Raw genomic sequence first — 22,303 nt, 5'->3', positions numbered from 1 at the left:
AAATATCTATCTTTTGAATTCCTGTTCACTCTTCATGATTTTTATATGTCCCTTAGTTTTTCCCTCACCATCACAGGGGTCACATGTGGAAAATGCTCCAGGATACAATTCCTGAAATAAATAAAGTAAACATTTAATAAAGTACAGCCATTGAAAGAAGTTAGAAAAACAATTATATAAAATCACCACTGGGCGTTTCCCTCTCCATTGGGCGCTTCCCTCTCCATGTGGTCAGGATCAAAGACTTCAAACTACTTGCCTTACAACATTGTATTTTTGACTCCTGAAGCCAGGATGGGCTTCTACCCTCTGAGGGAGCTATCCAGCCCAGGATTAAGGAACACCTGTGGTTATACTCAGGACAGTTCGATGTCTGTTACTATTATTTTAGATAATGTCATACTGGATGTTACAACCTAAAGCACTCTAAAAATATTGCAAAAAATAACGCTTTTCATAAGGTGATTCCGATTGCCTACACTAATTGTATCTGTCTGCTCAAAGTGACATCTGCATCAATAAAGCTGGAGAGTCATCATGTAACATTAACAGCATTTCCAACAAAGTATCAATAAAAAAATCAGTTCCAGAAACCTTCATTCATTCAAATTTCAAATTGAAACTTTCAAAACCTAGTTTTAAAACAAAAACATACTGTAGTATATTCCTTGAAGCCTTTCCTGGTCTACAGTTGGCTTCCTTAATCGATGCCTGGATGCCAATGATATACTATGATAAAACACAGCAAAGCTGGATTGCCATCTTCTTGTAGTTTGGAACAGTCTTGCAAACTTGCTTACAAGCTGACTCTGTAATTAAAAATTTGTAGATTCAAATAATAGATGAAAGATGAAAGTTTATAAATAATGTCATCATAGTTTCATGCACTTATCTTGTTCAATACAATCATAGACAAAAATAACATTAATACTCATAAAATATCCTCTAAACAATTGTATTTAAACTAGCTTACATTTAGGTTAAAATATAGATCTAAAATAGTTTGTATTTAATACTTATTTGAAAAAAAAAAAAAACAGATTTTATGCATAAATGTATCTAAAATTATTTACCTGAACCTTTTTACCATCATGTTTCTTTTGTTTATCTTCCTGTCCCAGGTAATTGATCTTTAGGTTCAATTACAACAACCAAACATTTCCTGATTCTTGTCACACTTAGATAAATGTTTTCTTTGAAAATTCCAAAATATGCTCCCTAACATTTAAAACAAGATATGTCCAAAATTGCTTAAAATAAATCCAGGTTTGCACTACTTCCAACTATAACCACTTGACCCATTTATGTCTGAGATTCAAATTTTTCAACAGTATAACTGAAGGGGCAATCATAATGTGAAACAGGGGGGATCCCAAAATATCAAAGCCATCATCATTTTATTTTTACATTAATTTTACTGAAGGTACAAATATATCAAATGATAAATAAAAGTAAAACTTGAAAATTATAAGAGAATCACAGTTGCAGTGTCATTTTAGACTGTTTTGGATTGTATAAAAACCCAGACTCCCCCTGAATAATCACATGGAACAATCTGGTCTATCCCAGAATGCTCAATGAGAAGATTGATCATGCATAGATTATAAGAGGAAACCACCTGGGGTGCCATTAGTTTTATCTGATCAGTGTGTTATATTCTGTGTGTGAAAACTAATAGTGGATGCAGTATTTATTTATCTTAATTATAAGAAAGTATCAAGCCTACATATTTTACACATTAATTGTACATAATTATATATTAAAAGGACAATTAATAACTATTTATGTTTATTGTACACATAATTAATGGCAGAGTAAATTGTAATCTGAATGTATGTCACAGACTTGCTTAGTAGAATATACTATTTTATATGGCATAAAAACATATATTAAAGATTAATAGCATTCTTATTTCAGTTTTGCTTACAGGCTGTCAAGAAACCCCAAGTTAAGTCTATATATAGAAAGAAACTGCAGGAAAAATACTGATGCATTTAGAAACTAATAGACATAAACACTGATTGTTTCTTTTTGTATAATTATAAGTTTTGCTCTTTTATCTATTCTTAAAAATGGAGAAGATATCGAGTAACAAAAATTATAAATAATAAAAAAAAAATATGAAAATTAAAAAAATAAAATTTTCAAGTCTTTCTGATCATCAGTTATTTGAATAATCTTTATCTTATTATGATTAGTTACAATACCTTTATAGCCATTAATAAAAGGTATTTTATGGCAACAAGGAATTTACATTGTATTTAACTTTTCCATGTTGTCACACTTAAATTTTTTTAATTGATTCCTCCCACAAAAATGGCTTCAGAAGATTAAAGTACAAATTTATTGAAAAGGAAGTTGGCAATTGACAATGTCTAAAATTTGATTCCCTGGACCAAATCTCTCCTTTCCATGCTGTTGGACAATTGTTTGCTCTGACCATGGATTAAGAAATATCCATTGGCAATCTACAGTTGGGTTGTTATCTTAGTTTGCTGTAACTGTTGATTATTGCTTTTGATGCCCATTATAAGTTAAATCATGATTATGTCTTAACATTTTCCGAGATGAAATTTAGTTAAGTTCAATTATCCGAGGTCATTTCCAAGCTAAATATTGGCAAAGTGTTTCCAACAAATTTTACGTAAATTTTCTAAGTTCTTTTCCGATCAAAAAAATGACAAAGTTCTTATTTCCAAGCTTTTTCCGAGCTGATTTTTGGCAGAGTGTTTAATTCCGAGATAGTTTCCAAGGTTTTCTTTATTTCCAAGGATTTTTATACAAAAACCTTGCATAAAGTTTCCAAGGTTTTAAAAAAAACCTCGGAATTAAGAAAAAACCTTGTAAAACTGGTTTATTTCCAAGGTTTTTGAAGCAGTTTCCATGGTTTTTTTCATAAACCTCGGAAAATCTACACCCGGGTTTACATCCCTAAAGAAAAGTACTGCCATAAAAAATGGGAAGTTAAGTAACCCCATACTTTTCTAATTTTTCCTGATCATAATTATATGTGTTTAACGCCTGGAAAAGTGATTTAACGTCCAATTTCTGTGTCTTTTCCTGCTACTTTACAGCTGGAATTATCATACCGTTACTGTGAGGCAGTGACTTTGTATCAGAATTGTGTTCATGGCATTCTAGTATGTTTAAGAAATATGAGTTTCTGATAAAAATTTTTAACTGTTCAACTTCAATAAATTATATTTTTGATAAAAAGTTCACTTGATGCTTTGGTAGAGTACAAACTATAAACAGATTTATGTCAGTTTGGAGCTTTGACTTAAATGAATCTTAAACCCTGCAATGCACAATTATTAGATTTCTCAGTTTTTTCCACCAATTTTTATACAACCCAGAAAATAGTTAAGAGTTTCCCTTTTCGACTAAAAGTTATTCACAAAATTTTCTAAGTTTTTTTCCACTATTTTGCCACCCAGAAAAAAGTTAGAGTTTCATTTTTCCACTAAAAGCCACTCATTTTCCACCTTCAAAATAAACTAAGTTTCATTTTTCACCAATTTCCACCCTTTTGCCACCATAAAAAAAGTCTATGTTCAAATTTCCACTCAATGCCACCTAAATGCCACCAAAGGATAGTGGCATTTGGTGGCAATTTTGCCACTTCAGTGGAAAAAGAGTGGAATTTTGTCATTTTCCAGTTAATGCCACCTTTTTTACACTAAATGCCACCCTTTTCAGTGGAAATAGCTGGCAAGTAGTGGCAAATCTAGGGACGGGAATTTTGTTAAATCATGCTACATTTTCATGCTTCTTACATAGACTTGATATCAATATGTTCATTGACACTAAATCCTAAAATATTAAATTCCAATAATCAAAATTAAGCCTTTAATTTTGCATCATTAATCTTAAAGGGAATAGGTCCAACACCATTAAAATATCAAGTGTGGGTCCAACATCAGATATGATATTACATATCAATATTCATGTATAGCAGATAATTAAGTGCTAGAACAAAATATTATTATTCATCATATAAAAAATGATCAAACTAAATCTCTTAGAACTAGATAAAATATTTTCTTTTAATAAATAGTTTGTAAGAATATCCAAAAGACACATTTCTATTTCATTTTTATCAGTACAGTCAAACGTGTATTACTACAAAGGAAAGATGTAATGTATAAATGTTGACCTTTCATCATGCTTTTGTCTTAAGAGACAATTTCATAAAGCGACCATTTTTGGTGTTTCCCTTGCGCAGTCGCTTAATACATGTTTGACTGTATTTGAAATAATTAGAAATGTGCCAATTGTAGACCAATCCGTTTTAATGATATATCAGCTGATACCTTGTCCAATAAACTTTGACTCTACATGTAAATGATCATTTGATGCTGCATTTGTAAAAGATGACTGTCCATTTTCTTTATTTCTCGTTACCATGACAACCACGTCGAGGTTATCGGCTTTTTTATGAATTCCACAACACGTAAATTTTGGCACGATCCACATCTCAAGAGAGGTGTTAAAGTACATCAGTAGGATATAGACTAGATACAATATAATAAATATCACAGCTTCATACCTGAAATGGATAAACCATGCATTATTGATGGATAATTACCACCTTTAATTTATTGCGGCATTAGTTGGTGTGATTATATTGAGTATTGCATAGTTTGCATTCATATTTAATCGGCTAATGTACATTATAATATAGTACATTCTAATATGACCTGAATTTTTCCCTATTGAACACAGAAAGACTGCAAGTGTGTAAATATGCAATAAATCACTATTGACGATCTTTTTTTGACATAACCATTAAATGTGACATGCCAAAAATAAGCACGGTAACAAATCGGGCACAATTTAGCTTGATATCAGGTACGGCAGCATTACTTATTTGTTCAGGTCGTGCTAGAATCGAAATTAATATATCCCAAGCAGTAATTTTATCTCTTTATAAAATCAGTGTTTGTCATTTGGATGTGCTACATTATATCACTCAGGCCCTCGTGATATAATTCCTCGAATCAAAACTCCAAACAGTGATTTTATTTAGTGATAATATCACTGTTGGAGATATTATTTCTTAGATATTGAATAAATTTTGTACACATGCTTTTCTTCCACCAACACCACCTCTCTCACTACTGTGTAAAATGTGAGATAATTGATATTGACAATGTCACAGATGTCCAGCTGAAAAGGTATAAGTGGCTATTTTTTTGTTATTTTCTTTTGTTTAATTAAGGGCTAATGACCCCTTACTCTATTAAGGAAAGAACTTTAATATCCTTATTCGGTCGTGCAAATGAATGACAGATGACAGAAAAGTGATTCTTTTAAGTTGTGGCTTAACTTTGTAGCAAGTATCAGCTACTGTGTAGCAGGCAACACAAAAATCCTAAACAGCCTTTTTTTCAAGGGCCACAACTCAACAAATAATCATTAAACCAGAAAATCTATGCAATGAAATTGGGCTAGTACTTGAGCTACTGATCAATCCTGTAAAATTTCATTCAAACTGCATTATTTTTATAAGTGTAGCAGTCCAGACAAATTTTAAAAATATAAATCATGAAAGGGCTATAACTCTGACAAAAATCAGTGAACTTGAAAATACTGATGATCTGCAAAACAGGACTTGGTACTGATTATACCTGTAAAGTTTGGATGAAATTGCACCTGTAGTTTTTTATTAGTAGTGCGAACAAGTTTTGTGATGGATGGACAGACGATGGAAACGTAATCCCTGTATGTTGCCGCTACTCTAGCATGCAAGTTACACAAAAAACGACTTTTACAAAGAAAAAGGTCTGCAGTGCATCTGTTTGGTTTCTCAAACAGTATGTATTTATTTACCATTGAAATTTCAGACATTTTTTAAAAAAAAACATAAAAATGGTTCATATAACTGTTAAGTTGTATAGTATTTTTTTTATTTCAATAAACCTGACAATAATACATACCAGAATACTTGCTCATCCATGATAACTAATGCAAGAGCTGCCACGCTGATAGTGTAGAATAAACAATCACGACATAACGGCCACCAGTTTAGATTCACAACCTGTAATACACATACATTTGAGCCGCGCCATGACAAAACCAACAACTAAGTGCGTTTGCGACCAGCATGGATCCAGACCAGCCTGCGCATCCGGGCAGTCTGATCAGGATCCATGCTGTTCGCTATCAGTTTCTTTACTTGTTATAGGGTCTGTAAGCGAACAGCATGGATCCAGACCAGCCTGCACATCTGCGTAGTCTGATCAGGATCCATGCTGGTCGCAAACCCATTATGTTGATTTTGTCATCGCACGGCTCATATATTAAATGTCACCATCGGTATGAGAAAACAACCCTTAACTTCATTTTATCAAGAAATTATTATTATACCAATAATCAATGACTTTTTTATTGTATACATATACTTTATAATAATGAAAATAAAATTCACCCATTTAAATTGGCTGGAACACTTTGTATACTATGCAGTATTATAAGTGAAGAACTGTGAGAAAGACCCTGCTCCACAATATTACATTTCAGGTGTTTTAACTCTGTACAATATATCATGAAAGTGAAAATTTGCACTCATATAATGAATCAAGTACATATACTATCATAATAATAATAATAATAATGTATTCTCCTTGCAAAGCTATAAAAACTTAATTTTCCTGAAGTTCTAGATGTTGGTTTGCTAAAATTAGAATAAAACTATATTTTGATATTAAAACCCCTTATATAAGCATTGTGGACAGTCCTAAATTAAAAGAGGGACAAGACTTACTATTCTAAAAATATTTAGAGCGTCTGCTTTTATAAACATAAGGTAGTTAATAATATTATAAATAGACTTTATGTCATAGCAGAATATTGTCAACTAAAATTCTATGAGAAGTATTACACTATGGTAGTAAAAGTAAAATTGGTCTGCTAAAATAACGAAAGAAAACAATTAAATTTTAAATATTACAAAAAGACTATGTAAGGTATGCTATACGAAGCTTTATAATTATTCAAGGTCACAAAACAATACATGTATATTTATTATTATTCTATTGTTCACTTAGTAAAACTAAATTATGTGTAGCACTTAAGTAGTTTTAAATTGGTCTACAAAAAGTACTGAAACAAAATTAACTTCATATAATTATATACAGTAAAATTTAGGTCATAAATAAACCTTTTTCAATAATAAGATTGGGTTGAAAAATAATATTGTTCTACAATTCAACTGAATCTAATTATCAGTGACAGTATATCAGTGACAAGAAAAGTAAAATTGGCCCACAAAAATAATCAACACAATATTTAAGAAAACTAAAATTAAAAGTCTTATTAATAAAGTTTTATCAATAATTTTATCAGAATTTAAAACATTTGATCTTTTTAATTTTAATAGCAATATTTATTATCCATTTCAACTATAATGCAATATAGATGATGTGGAGTGGTGCGGGGGTGTTGGGGGATGGTGAATTGGCAGTTTCAGGTTTGAACCCTGAGCCAACAAGAAAGAGCCTTACTGACAAGCATGGATGGCAGCTCTCTCTATAATGGTGGCAAAGGCTACTGTATAAATCACTATGATTTTGGGCTATTTTTAGCAGGTACAACCTGGTTAAAAAAATTCATAATTAAATGACACACATCAATTTCTACATGAGGTAATCATGCCTGACACTATCGTCACATATAAAAAACAATTAACATAAGAATTTCCTTAGGCCACTTTATTAACTTAAGCTTTAAAAGGTTGATAACTTTTACATAACTTTCATACGACTGCCAATCTTCAAATTTCAATCATTTATAGGTGTTATATTAACTAAAACTAGATAACATAAATTAATGTTCCCTTAGGGAAAACACAAAAAACAACTTATTTTCATTATCGTATATTTACAATTTTCTATGTTCCGGATAAATTCTACTTAATTTAGCCATGTTAAAATGATTCATCAATAAAAAAAAATGTTTGGTCAACAAGTTTATGCAGCTGTCAGTCTTAAATCATTTACTAGAAATGTGACAAAGACACTAATTTTAAAGGTTCTTTATCCATAAATAGCATGAAGTAGAGTTTTAATCACTATGACACCTGTAACTATGACATCATAGAGACTGCATGGCAGATAAATATCCTTAAGTGCTTCTTTACCTCCCAATTTATTTCACTCATCTATGAGTATCTGATAATATTCTTTTCCTGCTGGAATCAAAAGTGTGTGTGAAGCCTTTGCATCTAATACAGAGCCATGCCTGAGCATAGACATGTGCATTCATGCAATTTTACCAGGCTGACAACCAACTTTGTTTACTTGTTTTGGTTTTATGGCACACAAACACTATTTAGGCGATATAGACACAAAAGTTTGATATGTGTTTGATCATAATTTTATGTTCATGAAATTTCTTTTCAGTAACAAGTGAACAGATATTTTTTTCTCTCAAATATCTAACAGTTTGATTAATGAGGGCAGCTGTTGGAAGTATTTTGTTAAAAGAGATCATTATGGATTATGTAAACCAAATGGGGTTTTATTTAAGTGGCTGTTCAAATTTACATGTGTATCTGATGATGACACCAATACTTAAATAAGTATATATATAAACAGTCCTCAGGGGAACTCAAATGTTATTTATCTATATTGAAAATCAATAACTTAAAACTGTAAAAATAATTAAAGTGTAAATAAACTTATGTGACAAAAATCTTTAAAATCCTGCCATTCTTAGAAAGCGGTGTTAATAATAATTTTTTACTCTTTTTCCTGCCATTTGGTTTAAACATATTTATTTTTATCAAGTTACAATGCTATGCAACAATTACAGAAAATTTAATACAATATCATGATTGAACTGAATGTTAAAAGCTTATAATTGAGACTCTCCACTTTCCTTGCCATTTCATTACCATTTCATTTCATTTCATTTATAATTATATGGATATTTTATAAATCTTATGAATGAAAATTAAAAATTGTGAACTGAAATAAATCATATCCATGTACCTTAAAATTTAATCATCTTACAATGTTAAATTATTTTACAATGCAATGACAACAAGATTATAAAAGGGCCATAAATCAGAATAATCTATTTATAACCATGGCAAAAAAAAATAAACAATGCAGTTTTCAGTGTATGTAAACAAAACGTTTAAGTGACGCCAGATTGCTTTTGAAAGCATCATTGATTTATGGTTTTAATCTATTATAGACAGAGATAGAGAGAGGCATAAAGGAAGAAGGATTTTCAAGTCTTTATATTGTAACAATCATTATGCTAATCAATAGCATCATATAGCAAAGGTTAAAACAAATGTCTCCCAAGAAGTTTGGGAGACATTTAATTAATGCTAGAAAATTTTCATTTTGCATTTCTTCATTTTATTTTACATTTCTTCTTTGCAAATATTTTTCATAAGTCTGCATAAGAATATTTATTCAGTATGTACATGTATAAAGAAACCAAATGAAAATTTTGTAAATAAAGTTATTAAATACTGACTTATGCCAATATCTGACATTAATACATTCTCATTCAATTGCCTGGTCAATAGATGAATACCGTAGTTTAGCACTTTGAAGCCCTCATGACTAAAAGTAGCAATATACATAAACAATCCCATTGAATTTCAAAACAAGAAAAACATTTTAGTTGTCCATTGCCTAAGGTTACAGATTTTAAACCCGACCAAAAAAAATCCTCAGTGTTTAATTGTAAAACAAGAGTCTAGAAAATGTGAGTTTTCTTAGTTCAAAAAGGGCCATATTTCTGCCAAAATCCATGGACAGTGACCCTCTATTATACTCTCAAAGACGTTTGCGAAGTTTCAACCCATTTCCTTCAGTAGTTTTGGTCTTTTGGAGATACAAACTTGAATGAAAAACCATAGTGTGACGCTGACACATACAATCTGGGGTGTGTGCAATAGCTCTACCTATTCTTCAAATAGTGGCCGTAAGTTTACTGTTTGAATGTACTGATTGTCTGGCCTACTTTTAAGATGGCATAGATCTGTTGTATCTTGTAGATTAAGGAATATATTGTCTGCAAGTAACAATGATATTCAATTGTCTATTATTGATGCATGCAAGTAACAGCAGTTTATGCTATGCTGATGTCCTACTTTTAAGATGGCATAGATCTGTTGTATCTTGTAGATTTAGGAATATATTGTTTGCAAGAAACAATGATATTCAATTGTCTATCATTGATGCATGCAAGTACCAGCTGTTTACACTTTACTGATGCAGCGTGTAATGAATATCATCCCATATAATCAAAATATCATCATCACTTCTAGATAGATCATAATCAAATGTCTGTAGTGTATGTATATAGGCCTACTGCAACAAATCTTCTAGCTTAGTGATCTCATATCAATTTACTCATGAAAGTTAAAATAATCTGTATCTATATACATGTACACTTTGGATAGACCTTCAGCATAAAATTACAGGGGATATCATTTTCATGGGGTCAACATAAAACTGTTATGAAAATATTGGCTTGTTTCCAAATATATCACAGATGGGGGAGCATAGTAGGGTGATGCTGGGGGTGGCAAAAAATGGGTGGATCTATATTGTTCTTTATTCATAAGTAACAGTCACAATATCAGAAATATTTTGCAAAACAATGAGCATTATAAAGAAATATTGGACTATGCATTATGAAAACCAAATGATCCAAATTCCAAATTAAGTAAGATTTTAATAATAAAATATTAGACTACATGACTGCATTAAGAATGTATAAAAAATCTATTAATTCAGAAATATTTGACTTATTTGGAGGCATGCACCTTTAAGATTAAACAGCATAGTTTTAAGACAAATTTCACTCCAACATTAAAAGAATGAAAACAGGCCAATATGAACTTTTCATGCTAAAGGGAAGTTAACATACAAGTTACTATATAAGGCGAAAGTTGTATGACACAGTTACGAGTAATTACTGTAATAAAGTTTTACACAATAACAATTTCACAACAGTTACTGATTGAAACATGCAAATTCAGTGAAGTTACAGAATAAAGTATTACATACCATGCCTGCACATAGAGCACAAATACTTATGACAAACATGACATTGTACACAGCAGACCCTACAACAGTTCCTATACCTATATCATCCTGAAATAGAGAATAAAACAAGATTAGTTGATCCTTCAACAGTTCCTATACCTATATCATCCTGAAATAGAGAATAAAACAAGATTAGTTGACCCTACAACAGTTCCTATACCTATATCATCCTGAAATAGAGAATAAAACAAGATTAGTTGACCCTACAACAGTTCCTATACCTATATCATCCTGAAATAGAGAATAAAACAAGATTAGTTGACCCTACAACAGTTCCTATACCTATATCATCCTGAAATAGAGAATAAAACAAGATAAGTGGACCCTACAACAGTTACTATACCGATATAAATTTATAATATCATCCTGAAATAGAGAATAAAACAAAATTAGTTGATCCTTCAACAGTTCCTATACCTATATCATCCTGAAATAGAGAATAAAACAAGATAAGTTGACCCTACAACAGTTCCTATACCTGTATCATCCTGAAATAGAAAATAAAACAAGATTAGTTGATCCTTCAACAGTTCCTATACCTATATCATCCTGAAATAGAAAATAAAACAAGATTAGTTGACCCTACAACAGTTCCTATACTTATATCATCCTGAAATAGAGAATAAAACAAGATAAGTGGACCCTACAACAGTTACTATACCGATATAAATTTATAATATCATCCTGAAATAGAGAATAAAACAAGATTAGTTGATCCTTCAACAGTTCCTATACATATATCATCCTGAAATAGAGAATAAAACAAGATAAGTTGACCCTACAACAGTTCCTATACCTATATCATCCTGAAATAGAGAATAAAACAAGATAAGTTGACCCTACAACAGTTCCTATACCTATATCATCCTGAAATAGAGAATAAAACAAGATTAGTTGCCCCAACAACAGTTCCTATACCTATATCATCCTGAAATAGAAAATAAAACAAGATTAGTTGACCCTACAACAGTTCCTATACCTATATCATCCTGAAATAGAGAATAAAACAAGATAAGTGGACCCTACAACAGTTACTATACCTATATCATCCTGAAATAGAGAATAAAACAAGATTAGTTGATCCTTCAACAGTTCCTATACCTATATCATCCTGAAAAAGAGAATAAAACAAGATTAGTTGATCCTTCAACAGTTCCTATACCTATATCATCCTGAAATAGAAAATAAAACAAGATAAGTGGACCCTACAACAGTTACTATACCTATATCATCCTGAAATAGAGAATAAAACAAGATTAGTTGATCCTACAACAGTTCCTATACCTATATCATCCTGAAATAGAGAATAAAACAAGATTAGTTGCCCCAACAACAGTTCCTATACCTATATCATCCTGAAATAGAAAAAAAAAAACAAGATTAGTTGACCCTACAACAGTTCCTATACCTATATCATCCTGAAATAGAAAATAAAACAAGATTAGTTGACCCTACAACAGTTCCTATACCTATATCATCCTGAAATAGAAAATAAAACAAGATTAGTTGACCCTACAACAGTTCCTATACCTATATCATCCTGAAATAGAAAATAAAACAAGATAAGTGGACCCTACAACAGTTACTATACCTATATCATCCTGAAATAGAAAATAAAACAAGATTAGTTGACCCTACAACAGTTCCTATACCTATATCATCCTGAAATAGAGAATAAAACAAGATAAGTGGACCCTACAACAGTTACTATACCTATATCATCCTGAAATAGAGAATAAAACAAGATAAGTGGACCCTACAACAGTTACTATACCGATATAAATTTATAATATCATCCTGAAATAGAGAATAAAACAAGATTAGTTGATCCTTCAACAGTTCCTATACCTATATCATCCTGAAATAGAAAATAAAACAAGATTAGTTGACCCTACAACAGTTCCTATACCTATATCATCCTGAAATAGAGAATAAAACAAGATAAGTGGACCCTACAACAGTTACTATACCTATATCATCCTGAAATAGAGAATAAAACAAGATTAGTTGATCCTTCAACAGTTCCTATACCTATATCATCCTGAAAAAGAGAATAAAACAAGATTAGTTGATCCTTCAACAGTTCCTATACCTATATCATCCTGAAATAGAAAATAAAACAAGATAAGTGGACCCTACAACAGTTACTATACCTATATCATCCTGAAATAGAGAATAAAACAAGATTAGTTGATCCTACAACAGTTCCTATACCTATATCATCCTGAAATAGAGAATAAAACAAGATTAGTTGCCCCAACAACAGTTCCTATACCTATATCATCCTGAAATAGAGAATAAAACAAGATAAGTGGACCCTACAACAGTTCCTATACCTATATCATCCTGAAATAGAGAATAAAACAAGATTAGTTGATCCTTCAACAGTTCCTATACCTATATCATCCTGAAATAGAGAATAAAACAAGATAAGTTGACCCTACAACAGTTACTATACCGATATAAATTTATAATATCATCCTGAAATAGAGAATAAAACAAGATTAGTTGATCCTTCAACAGTTCCTATACCTATATCATCCTGAAATAGAGAATAAAACAAGATTAGTTGCCCCAACAACAGTTCCTATACCTATATCATCCTGAAATAGAGAATAAAACAAGATAAGTTGATCCTTCAACAGTTCCTATACCTATATCATCCTGAAATAGAGAATAAAACAAGATTAGTTGACCCTACAACAGTTCCTATACCTATATCATCCTGAAATAGAAAATAAAACAAGATTAGTTGACCCTACAACAGTTCCTATACCTATATCATCCTGAAATAGAGAATAAAACAAGATTAGTTGATCCTTCAACAGTTCCTATACCTATATCATCCTGAAATAGAAAATAAAACAAGATTAGTTGACCCAACAACAGTTCCTATACCTATATCATCCTGAAATAGAGAATAAAACAAGATAAGTGGACCCTACAACAGTTACTATACCGATATAAATTTATAATATCATCCTGAAATAGAGAATAAAACAAGATTAGTTGATCCTTCAACAGTTCCTATACCTATATCATCCTGAAATAGAAAATAAAACAAGATTAGTTGACCCTACAACAGTTCCTATACCTATATCATCCTGAAATAGAGAATAAAAACAAGATAAGTGGACCCTACAACAGTTACTATACCTATATCATCCTGAAATAGAGAATAAAACAAGATTAGTTGATCCTTCAACAGTTCCTATACCTATATCATCCTGAAATAGAGAATAAAACAAGATTAGTTGATCCTTCAACAGTTCCTATACCTATATCATCCTGAAATAGAAAATAAAACAAGATAAGTGGACCCTACAACAGTTACTTATACCTATTTCATCCTGAAATAGAGAATAAAACAAGATTAGTTGATCCTACAACAGTTCCTATACCTATATCATCCTGAAATAGAGAATAAAACAAGATTAGTTGCCCCAACAACAGTTCCTATACCTATATCATCCTGAAATAGAGAATAAAACAAGATAAGTGGACCCTACAACAGTTACTATACCTATATCATCCTGAAATAGAGAATAAAACAAGATTAGTTGACCCTACAACAGTTCCTATACCTATATCATCCTGAAATAGAGAATAAAACAAGATTAGTTGCCCCAAGAACAGTTCCTATACCTATATCATCCTGAAATAGAGAATAAAACAAGATTAGTTGACCCAACAACAGTTCCTATACCTATATCATCCTGAAATAGAAAATAAAACATTATCTTATAGATAGTGGATGATACAAACAGCTGACATTAAAATACTTGCAATGCCTGTCATATCACTTGAAACATGCTTATTGATTGGGATTTAAACCCATAGTGGTGAGGAGCAAATGATTTTAGGTTTCTGACTGCTTATGCTAACACTCATATATAATAAGGAGAACATTCCAGGACTTCCTCTAACAGACAATGCTAGAAAGTACCAATTTGTAAGTTTCATAACTTAAGGGTTCACAAAGAGGAATAATTCAGTAAAACTCCATGATAGAGCAATGAGTCTTGGCCAGTATTCTAAAATTATGACTTAAGAATCAAGGAATACATGTACATTCAGTAAGTGTAGACAAATGAAACTTGCATAAGACGTGTTGTTGCAATACAAGTCTGTGGTAGAATTGAAGTGTGACCTACAATTAAGTTCCCAAATACTTGTGTAGAGTTTCAAGTGATACATTAAGTGGTTAACCAGACATGTGGAGTTTTAAAATAATACATTTGGTGGTTCACCAGATATGTGAAGTTTCAAAAGAAACCCAGTTATGCAGAGTTTCATGTCATACATTTTGGTGCTTAACCAGATATGTGGAGTTTCAAATGATATATTTTGTGGTTAACCAGAGAAGAAGTGGGCAACAACATGATACATCAAAAACAACAACATGATCAGTAGAACAGAATCACCATTCTTTAATTAAATGTATTTATGTAGGCATTCATAGTGATTATGCAATAATGTAAAAAAAATTCTAGATTAATTAATCAATTTTTATCACAATCATGTTTTGTGTGATGCATGTTTTGCCTCTATTTTGTTACATAACAATATGATATCATACCTTGGCAATGAAGATTGATATTACAGCTGTTGCCAATTCTGGAGCTGAACTCCCTGCTGCCATAAATGTAGCCCCTGCAACATCAGACTGTATATGCAACACTGAAATTTAAAGACAGAATTCCATGTGATAATATCATGTGAAATGTTTCAAAATTAACTATATATGAATCAGATAATATAAGGTATCCAAATAAAAAAAATACATTGATTATGAAAGATGTAACAATTTTGAACATTATTTTATATCTGCTTAAAAATAGCAACAAAGATGATATCAGTAACCTAAACAATCTGTATATACATATATATATATATCAATCACAATTTAATTCATTTTAGACGTGTTTTCATTTACATAAAACAAAGATTTATTTGCTTAAAATATAGGCAAAGTATACAGGCTTTTTCCTCAATTGTGAAATGTTCCCCTACAAACGATAAATGGTTTTGTCCAGATTGAAAGATGGGCAAGTTACTTGTAATTTCAGATATTTGGTGTGTTAAGGGTTACGTTTTTTTTTTTTTAACCAAGACGGTATAATTATGGTAAAGATTTTTGTTCAGCTCACAGATATGCCATATCAATTATGAACATATCTTTATAAAAATGTCCTTCAATAACATAATTATACTGTGTTAATTTAAACTGAAGGCTATAAAAATGCATTTACATAATTACAATAAGTGATTAATTTCAAGAGCACTTAATTGTTTCAAATTGACATGACATTTTATAATCATGACTATTGTATATGTAAATGCTAAAATATATAATGTGATATAAGTACTGGTAATTATGCTGTTAAACTGTATGTGACAGTACATGTACATGTATTTGCTATAAATGGTTTCAATCAAAACGTCTACAAGCAGGAAACATTTGCAATTTTGTTATGTTCAAAGTACTCTATCTATATTAAAGCTTGTAGTGGTTTACTTTTTTTTAGTGAATTAAAACATGCAACAGTCTGTCAAAACATGTGACATAAAAAGCTGAAAACTGTTTTAAAGGCCCATTATGCCCAAGAAATGCAAACATTGTTGTTTTGTTTTTTTTGTTCTTCGATAATTTCCAAACAATAACTCATTGGCAAATAATCTGAACCTTGTCTAAGGTTCTGTTGCATTTTGACAACTTAATAATAAGTACAGCTATAGTGTTTAAATTTTTTTTATTGCAGTCAAAATACAAATGTACTGTACATTATAATGTAAATTTTTGTTTACATTTTGCTACATTTATCAGTTTTATGACAAATAAGTTTTATTATACTTTCTTCTGGTGATTATTAGCATCTAACCTGCTCTTTGAACCTGATGATGATTATTTATTAAAATCCATGTTTGCCCATTTTCAAGAAGAAAAACTGATGCATAATGTGCCTTTAAATCAAGAAGCATTAATTTTATTTTATTACTATAAAACTAACATCTTAGGAAAGGAGAACAGCTCAAGTTTATGCACAAAAATCATTATACAAAATTTTAATGATTCACACAAAATAAGTGTTGAAGTTTTAAATCTTTTCACCTGAATAAAGTTCTTTAATTTCATCTTTGTTTTTTTGTTTTTTGGAAAGCATAAATAATAAAGAAAAGGACTATGTTGCGCTTGGAATGGGACATAAATATAATCAGTCCCTGGTGACAAGAGTTAAAATGTCTTGCTTTTGCAAATTAATTAAGAAAGGTTTCTCTCATCGGTAATTTTTCTTTTTAACCGGAGGACAAAATTCTCAATTAAAATCTAAATCATTTCTTATTTAAACCTATTGTACTCTTGTCTCAAGTGAAGATTTGGGTTAAAAATTGTCAGATTTTCTATCAAGTTCATGCAAGTAAACGCAATTGTCAGCACATTTAACTTTCAATAAATCTGCAACAGACTGCTATCATTGGCCATGGCAAATATAGTGGTAAATTATAGCCAAATACAACTAAGTAAATTTAAGAACTAGCAGGTTTGATTTGTAAGAATCAATCAGCTTTAATCAAGTTAAGTGCTTGAAATGTGTTCCATTCTTTAACAGAGCCTGGACACGTAAAGTATAAAACATGTATTTTATGGATCTATTCTATACTTTAATATACATGTATGTTTTGATAATGACATTTCTATTCTTTATTTATCATTATATATCAGATTCTAGTATACAGTACACTATTTATTCATTATCTAGTATTATACTATTTATTCATTATCTACTATATATATAACTATTCATTCACTAGGTATTGTTTGCCAATACAATAAAACCCGTGCTATAATACAATCTATGAAGGGATTTCAAACAGGTTACGATTTCTTTTGTTACATGTATATTATACATGTCCCATGTACATGTAAAATATACATGTAACAAAAGAGATCCTAATCTAAACTATTATGCCAGCACCTTGTTTTATGATCTGTGCATCATCGAACTTAAAAATGCATATTCAACTTCACCAACATTTGTAATCAAAGTAACTTTCTGCAATTGAGTGCATTTAAATGGCTCACCTGTAGATATGACTTACATGTACATGGATATCATTTCATATATTTTATTAGGTCATTTCTATTAATTTTCAACAGAAATCAGCCAAAGCAGGTGAGGAGACGTCATTTAAAAATTAATTTTAAATTTATGTAAATTTAATATGCAGGCAGCTTATAATCTTGTTCAGCAGACTAAGTAACCCATACATTTAGTGCAGACCAGACCATACAGCATAATTATATCCATACTATCTGACCACTGACCCCAGTCACTGTTTGCTATTCAGTCAGTATATAATGTATTAATAATTTTTTCCAAAATGATGATATGAATGGCTTTGTTCAAATTGAAAAATATTCACCGACAGGTCCATTTAACTATGATAATTTAGATATTTAGCTGATTTATTGGTTAAAAATATATGTACATGTACACATATTTAAGTTGCGGGGGTTGGAACATTTAAAAGGGTTGAGTAAGAAATACTAAGATGATGATCAATACTCATATAACACACCATAAAAAACAGCTGTTACTTTGAGTATTGTTCATAATTTTCAATTTTCTTTATTTTAACCTACTGGTAGAAAATGGGAACTCGATTTTTGTAAAAAAAACAAAAATAAAAAAAAAATGGAGATCTATATACAGTCATGCATGATAAAATTAAAACTGTTTTTATCAATTGCTGATTTGTTATATTAGAATTTATTAAAGATATATCATGTATTGGTAGTGTCAGAAAAGATCATTACTAAATTTTAAATAATCATATTAGCAAACACAGCTGGATGCACGACCCCTTTGCAAAATGTATCCCTCCCCTCTAAAACTTATTCATTACACCTTTTTTTCATCCCAAAGCTATTAAAAAATCCTGAATCTGCAACTGTGCATGCCTGCATGGATTATCTAAAATTTAACATGATAATTAATATATTATGCTTTTAAAAATGTTTACATGAATATTTACATACCTTCACAAATGACTTCAAGGGAAGGTACAAAGTAGTCATCACAAAGTAGAGCAAAGCCAAGGAACATGTATATTGTGACAGCAACATGGAGAATAATGGCGCCCTGCTTCCTTTCAGCTGTAGTGAACACATCTCTCGGGAACTGCTCTATGGCTCGAGGGGTGCAGTTTGGTAGTACAGAGAGTAAGGACCGTGATCCAGCTGAAAAATTATGACGTTATAATGAATATCTTTATTCTTTAAACATTTATACAGCAACTTCTTGTAACAATATTCTGTTATCAAGACTTAAAGGCTTAATGTTACCAGAGTATAAACTGTTATATCCAGAAATAATGGTTAAAATCCTAAACTCTTATCACATCACTACTGAATAACTGATTACTTTCGTTTAGTATTCTAGCTGACTTAAGACATATATATTAGTTACACATATACGGTATACCTGATGCATGGGGTTCAAGCAGTTTACCTATTAAACAAAAGAAATATTTTTGATCATTTTTTTCCCCTGTCAATAAAAAATAAAACAATTTTAACACAGATGGGGCATTTATCTGGCGAGATAGCTCAGTGGATTAGACCACTAATTATGACTCATGAGGTCCCGGGTTCGATCCTGGGTTACACCTTTGGGATTTTTTAGAGACACTAGAGCTGTCATCGATATCGACAATATCGATGTATCGTTGATATTTTTTTGTCGATCAATAATCGATACACATTTTAAAAAATCGATACTTTTGACATATAAATTAAATGTCTAGAAATAATACAATTCACCCAAAATATATGCAGAAACAATTATTTATATCTAATGTTATGCTTTCGTTATATAGTGGAATTATTTCATAGCAACATGGTGACAAAAAATATTGTCTGGAAAAAATCATGCAGTGGACAAGACACTGTACAGAACATGTTTTTGACTGAAATCATTGAAACATGTATGAAAGTGAATGACAGACAAGTGAGTATAGGATATTATCGATATATCGGTGTATCGTTGATTTTAGTTACGTACTTGATATCGATATATCGTTGATATGCTTTGCACTGAATCAATGATAGCTCTAAGAGACACTTTCAATGTTTCCCACCTACCTAGAGGTGAACTGGTAAGAATTAAGAAATCCAGGTAATCCTCACATGTGTCAGTGCTATACACTGGGCATGTAAAGAACCAAGGGGTCTATTCAATAAGGGCTAGGGACTGGTTCCTGGATTTCCTTGTATCTCATAGCTGTCTCTTAACCCTTTCCCACATGAGCATATTGTGAAAAATGGCCGTTTTCAGTGAAAAGCCTCCTGTTACAAGTTCAAACTGCTATGAAACTATGAAAAATGCTTCAATACTAATCAAACTTGGCACAAATGTTGACTGGACTATTGCCTTTGCAAGGACATGCTCAGTCTTAAATTTCCTGTTACCATGGCAACGAGGGGACATCTCAAAATTGCCAAAAATCACTATTTTGCCTCGATTTTTTCCATCAAAATTTATTTCAAAGTGCTGCAACTTCTCAAGGGATTGAAATAGAGTCAAAGGCTTTTCAGCGTTGGTTACACGTTACCTTATGATTGACCTGGGGTCATTTTCAGCCTCTCACAAGTCCAAAATTTTCTTGGCGGTGAGGGCAACTCCGCCCCCCCCTTCAAACCCCCCCAAACAGAAGGGGGCACATCCCCTTTCTGGCAACCCCCTGATGTATTTTCAAAAGGATGGGGGACGGCGCCGAAAAAGTGCTCACTTTTTTTAGCAACATTTCTCAAACGAAAACATGTGTTTGGGACCCAAATAGGACATTTTTTCACTATTTCAGGCCTAAAAAAATGGGGGGGGGGGTCAAAAGTGCGTTGTTTCGCGTATATATGAGGTAATGGGTTAAATGTATACATTGTATACCTGCTTAGAGTAATCTTAAAACAATTTTAAAGCAATGTGATGTAGATAAAATATTTTTTAATACCATTTCCTGGTGAATAAAAAATCCCAGTTACTGTCTGATTGTCAAATCTCAATATTAAGACTCCAAATTTCTTCAATCTTGTGCAACCAACACAAAAAGTTTTCTTGGCTTTATGGTTTCTTTCTTTCTTTTTCTGCTCCTGGATGTATGCTATACACTATCTGTGTCTCTGCTCATTAGTCCAACTAATTAGACTTGTCAAAGATACATCAAGATAATTTTGGATGGGCAGTGTGTCTTTTTTCAGTTTGACAATGACAATACAATCATGTGTATGTAAAAAAAAGTCTGTAAAAGGGGTCAAACTGTTCACGCTGAAATAAATTAAGGCTAAAGCTGCCTGCTCATATGTCGGGCATTCTTCTTGTTTTGCATCGAAAAAATCTACTTTGGAATCCTCAATTTTTAAAGACTTGATAGTAAATTTTTTTTTTATTTATGTATGTGGAAATCGAATCAAATGATAATTATGACTGAGAAAGATGTCCCACTTGTGTTTAAAGAATTACCAAAGGCTGAGCCATGCTATGACACCAAAGTGGCTATGGAATTGCCTTAAACAAACATCATGCAATATAAACATCACTGAGGGATGGGAACTATGCCAAATATTTTGGACTGAAAATACACATTACCTTTAATATTTTTAAATTCCGAAGTGTCAGCTGTCCTTTCATTAAGCACGTCATTTTCTTTAAAAACTCCAACGTAACATAATCCTACATACACAAGTAGGCAAAAGAAAATAATTCCAACCTGAATTTCTCTTACTTTCTGAGTAAATATCTTTGATTTTCTTCCCCGAAACTGCATGATATTGAAATAAATGTTCTTTACATTTTATGCTTGCATAGAAAATCTCAAAATAAATGGATAAATCAAATGTCAATTATAAGAACACGTGACAGTTATCATAAAATACCGAATCACTCTTGCTGCAACCTAAACTTCTTCCATAAACTTTCTGACAGCTGACAGTTTATTATTATTGTTGTTGTTGTCATTAAAATAGATTTGATTATATACCTAGCGAAATTCAGAATATGTTCATATTGCTAACCGGCGAGTTAATCGAACTACATTGCGGGAAGAATTGCATTATATCATACAAAACATTAAACACTTACTAAAATGTCACATTATATCAACATGCATAAAAAAAACACAAAAAATGAAACAAAAATATTATTATAAACTTAAGTAGTATATTTTATGTT

General features: G+C 31.2%; 1 protein-coding gene across 1 annotated transcript in view; it reads right to left on the bottom strand.

The window, feature by feature from the left end:
* The window catches only part of LOC132759232 (probable sodium/potassium/calcium exchanger CG1090), a 31,912-nt gene extending 9,822 nt beyond the window's left edge, over positions 1 to 22,090 (bottom strand). Inside the window, exons 1-6 of the mRNA XM_060750966.1 lie at positions 21,722 to 22,090; positions 19,117 to 19,317; positions 15,655 to 15,755; positions 11,037 to 11,123; positions 5,940 to 6,040; positions 4,314 to 4,549 (exon numbers count right to left, since the gene is read on the bottom strand). Of these exons, the coding sequence (XP_060606949.1) occupies positions 4,314 to 4,549; positions 5,940 to 6,040; positions 11,037 to 11,123; positions 15,655 to 15,755; positions 19,117 to 19,317; positions 21,722 to 21,899 (904 nt within the window). The 5' untranslated portion in view covers positions 21,900 to 22,090. The remainder of the gene's footprint in view (positions 1 to 4,313; positions 4,550 to 5,939; positions 6,041 to 11,036; positions 11,124 to 15,654; positions 15,756 to 19,116; positions 19,318 to 21,721) is intronic.
* Positions 22,091 to 22,303: the final 213 nt, after the last annotated feature.

The sequence above is a fragment of the Ruditapes philippinarum genome, unplaced genomic scaffold (assembly GCF_026571515.1).
Source record: "Ruditapes philippinarum isolate M1 unplaced genomic scaffold, ASM2657151v2 ctg503_1_1_1_1, whole genome shotgun sequence".
Lineage (NCBI taxonomy): Eukaryota > Metazoa > Mollusca > Bivalvia > Venerida > Veneridae > Ruditapes > Ruditapes philippinarum.
Note: the sequence above shows the minus strand (reverse complement) of the source record. Positions and strands in the feature narration are given on the sequence as shown.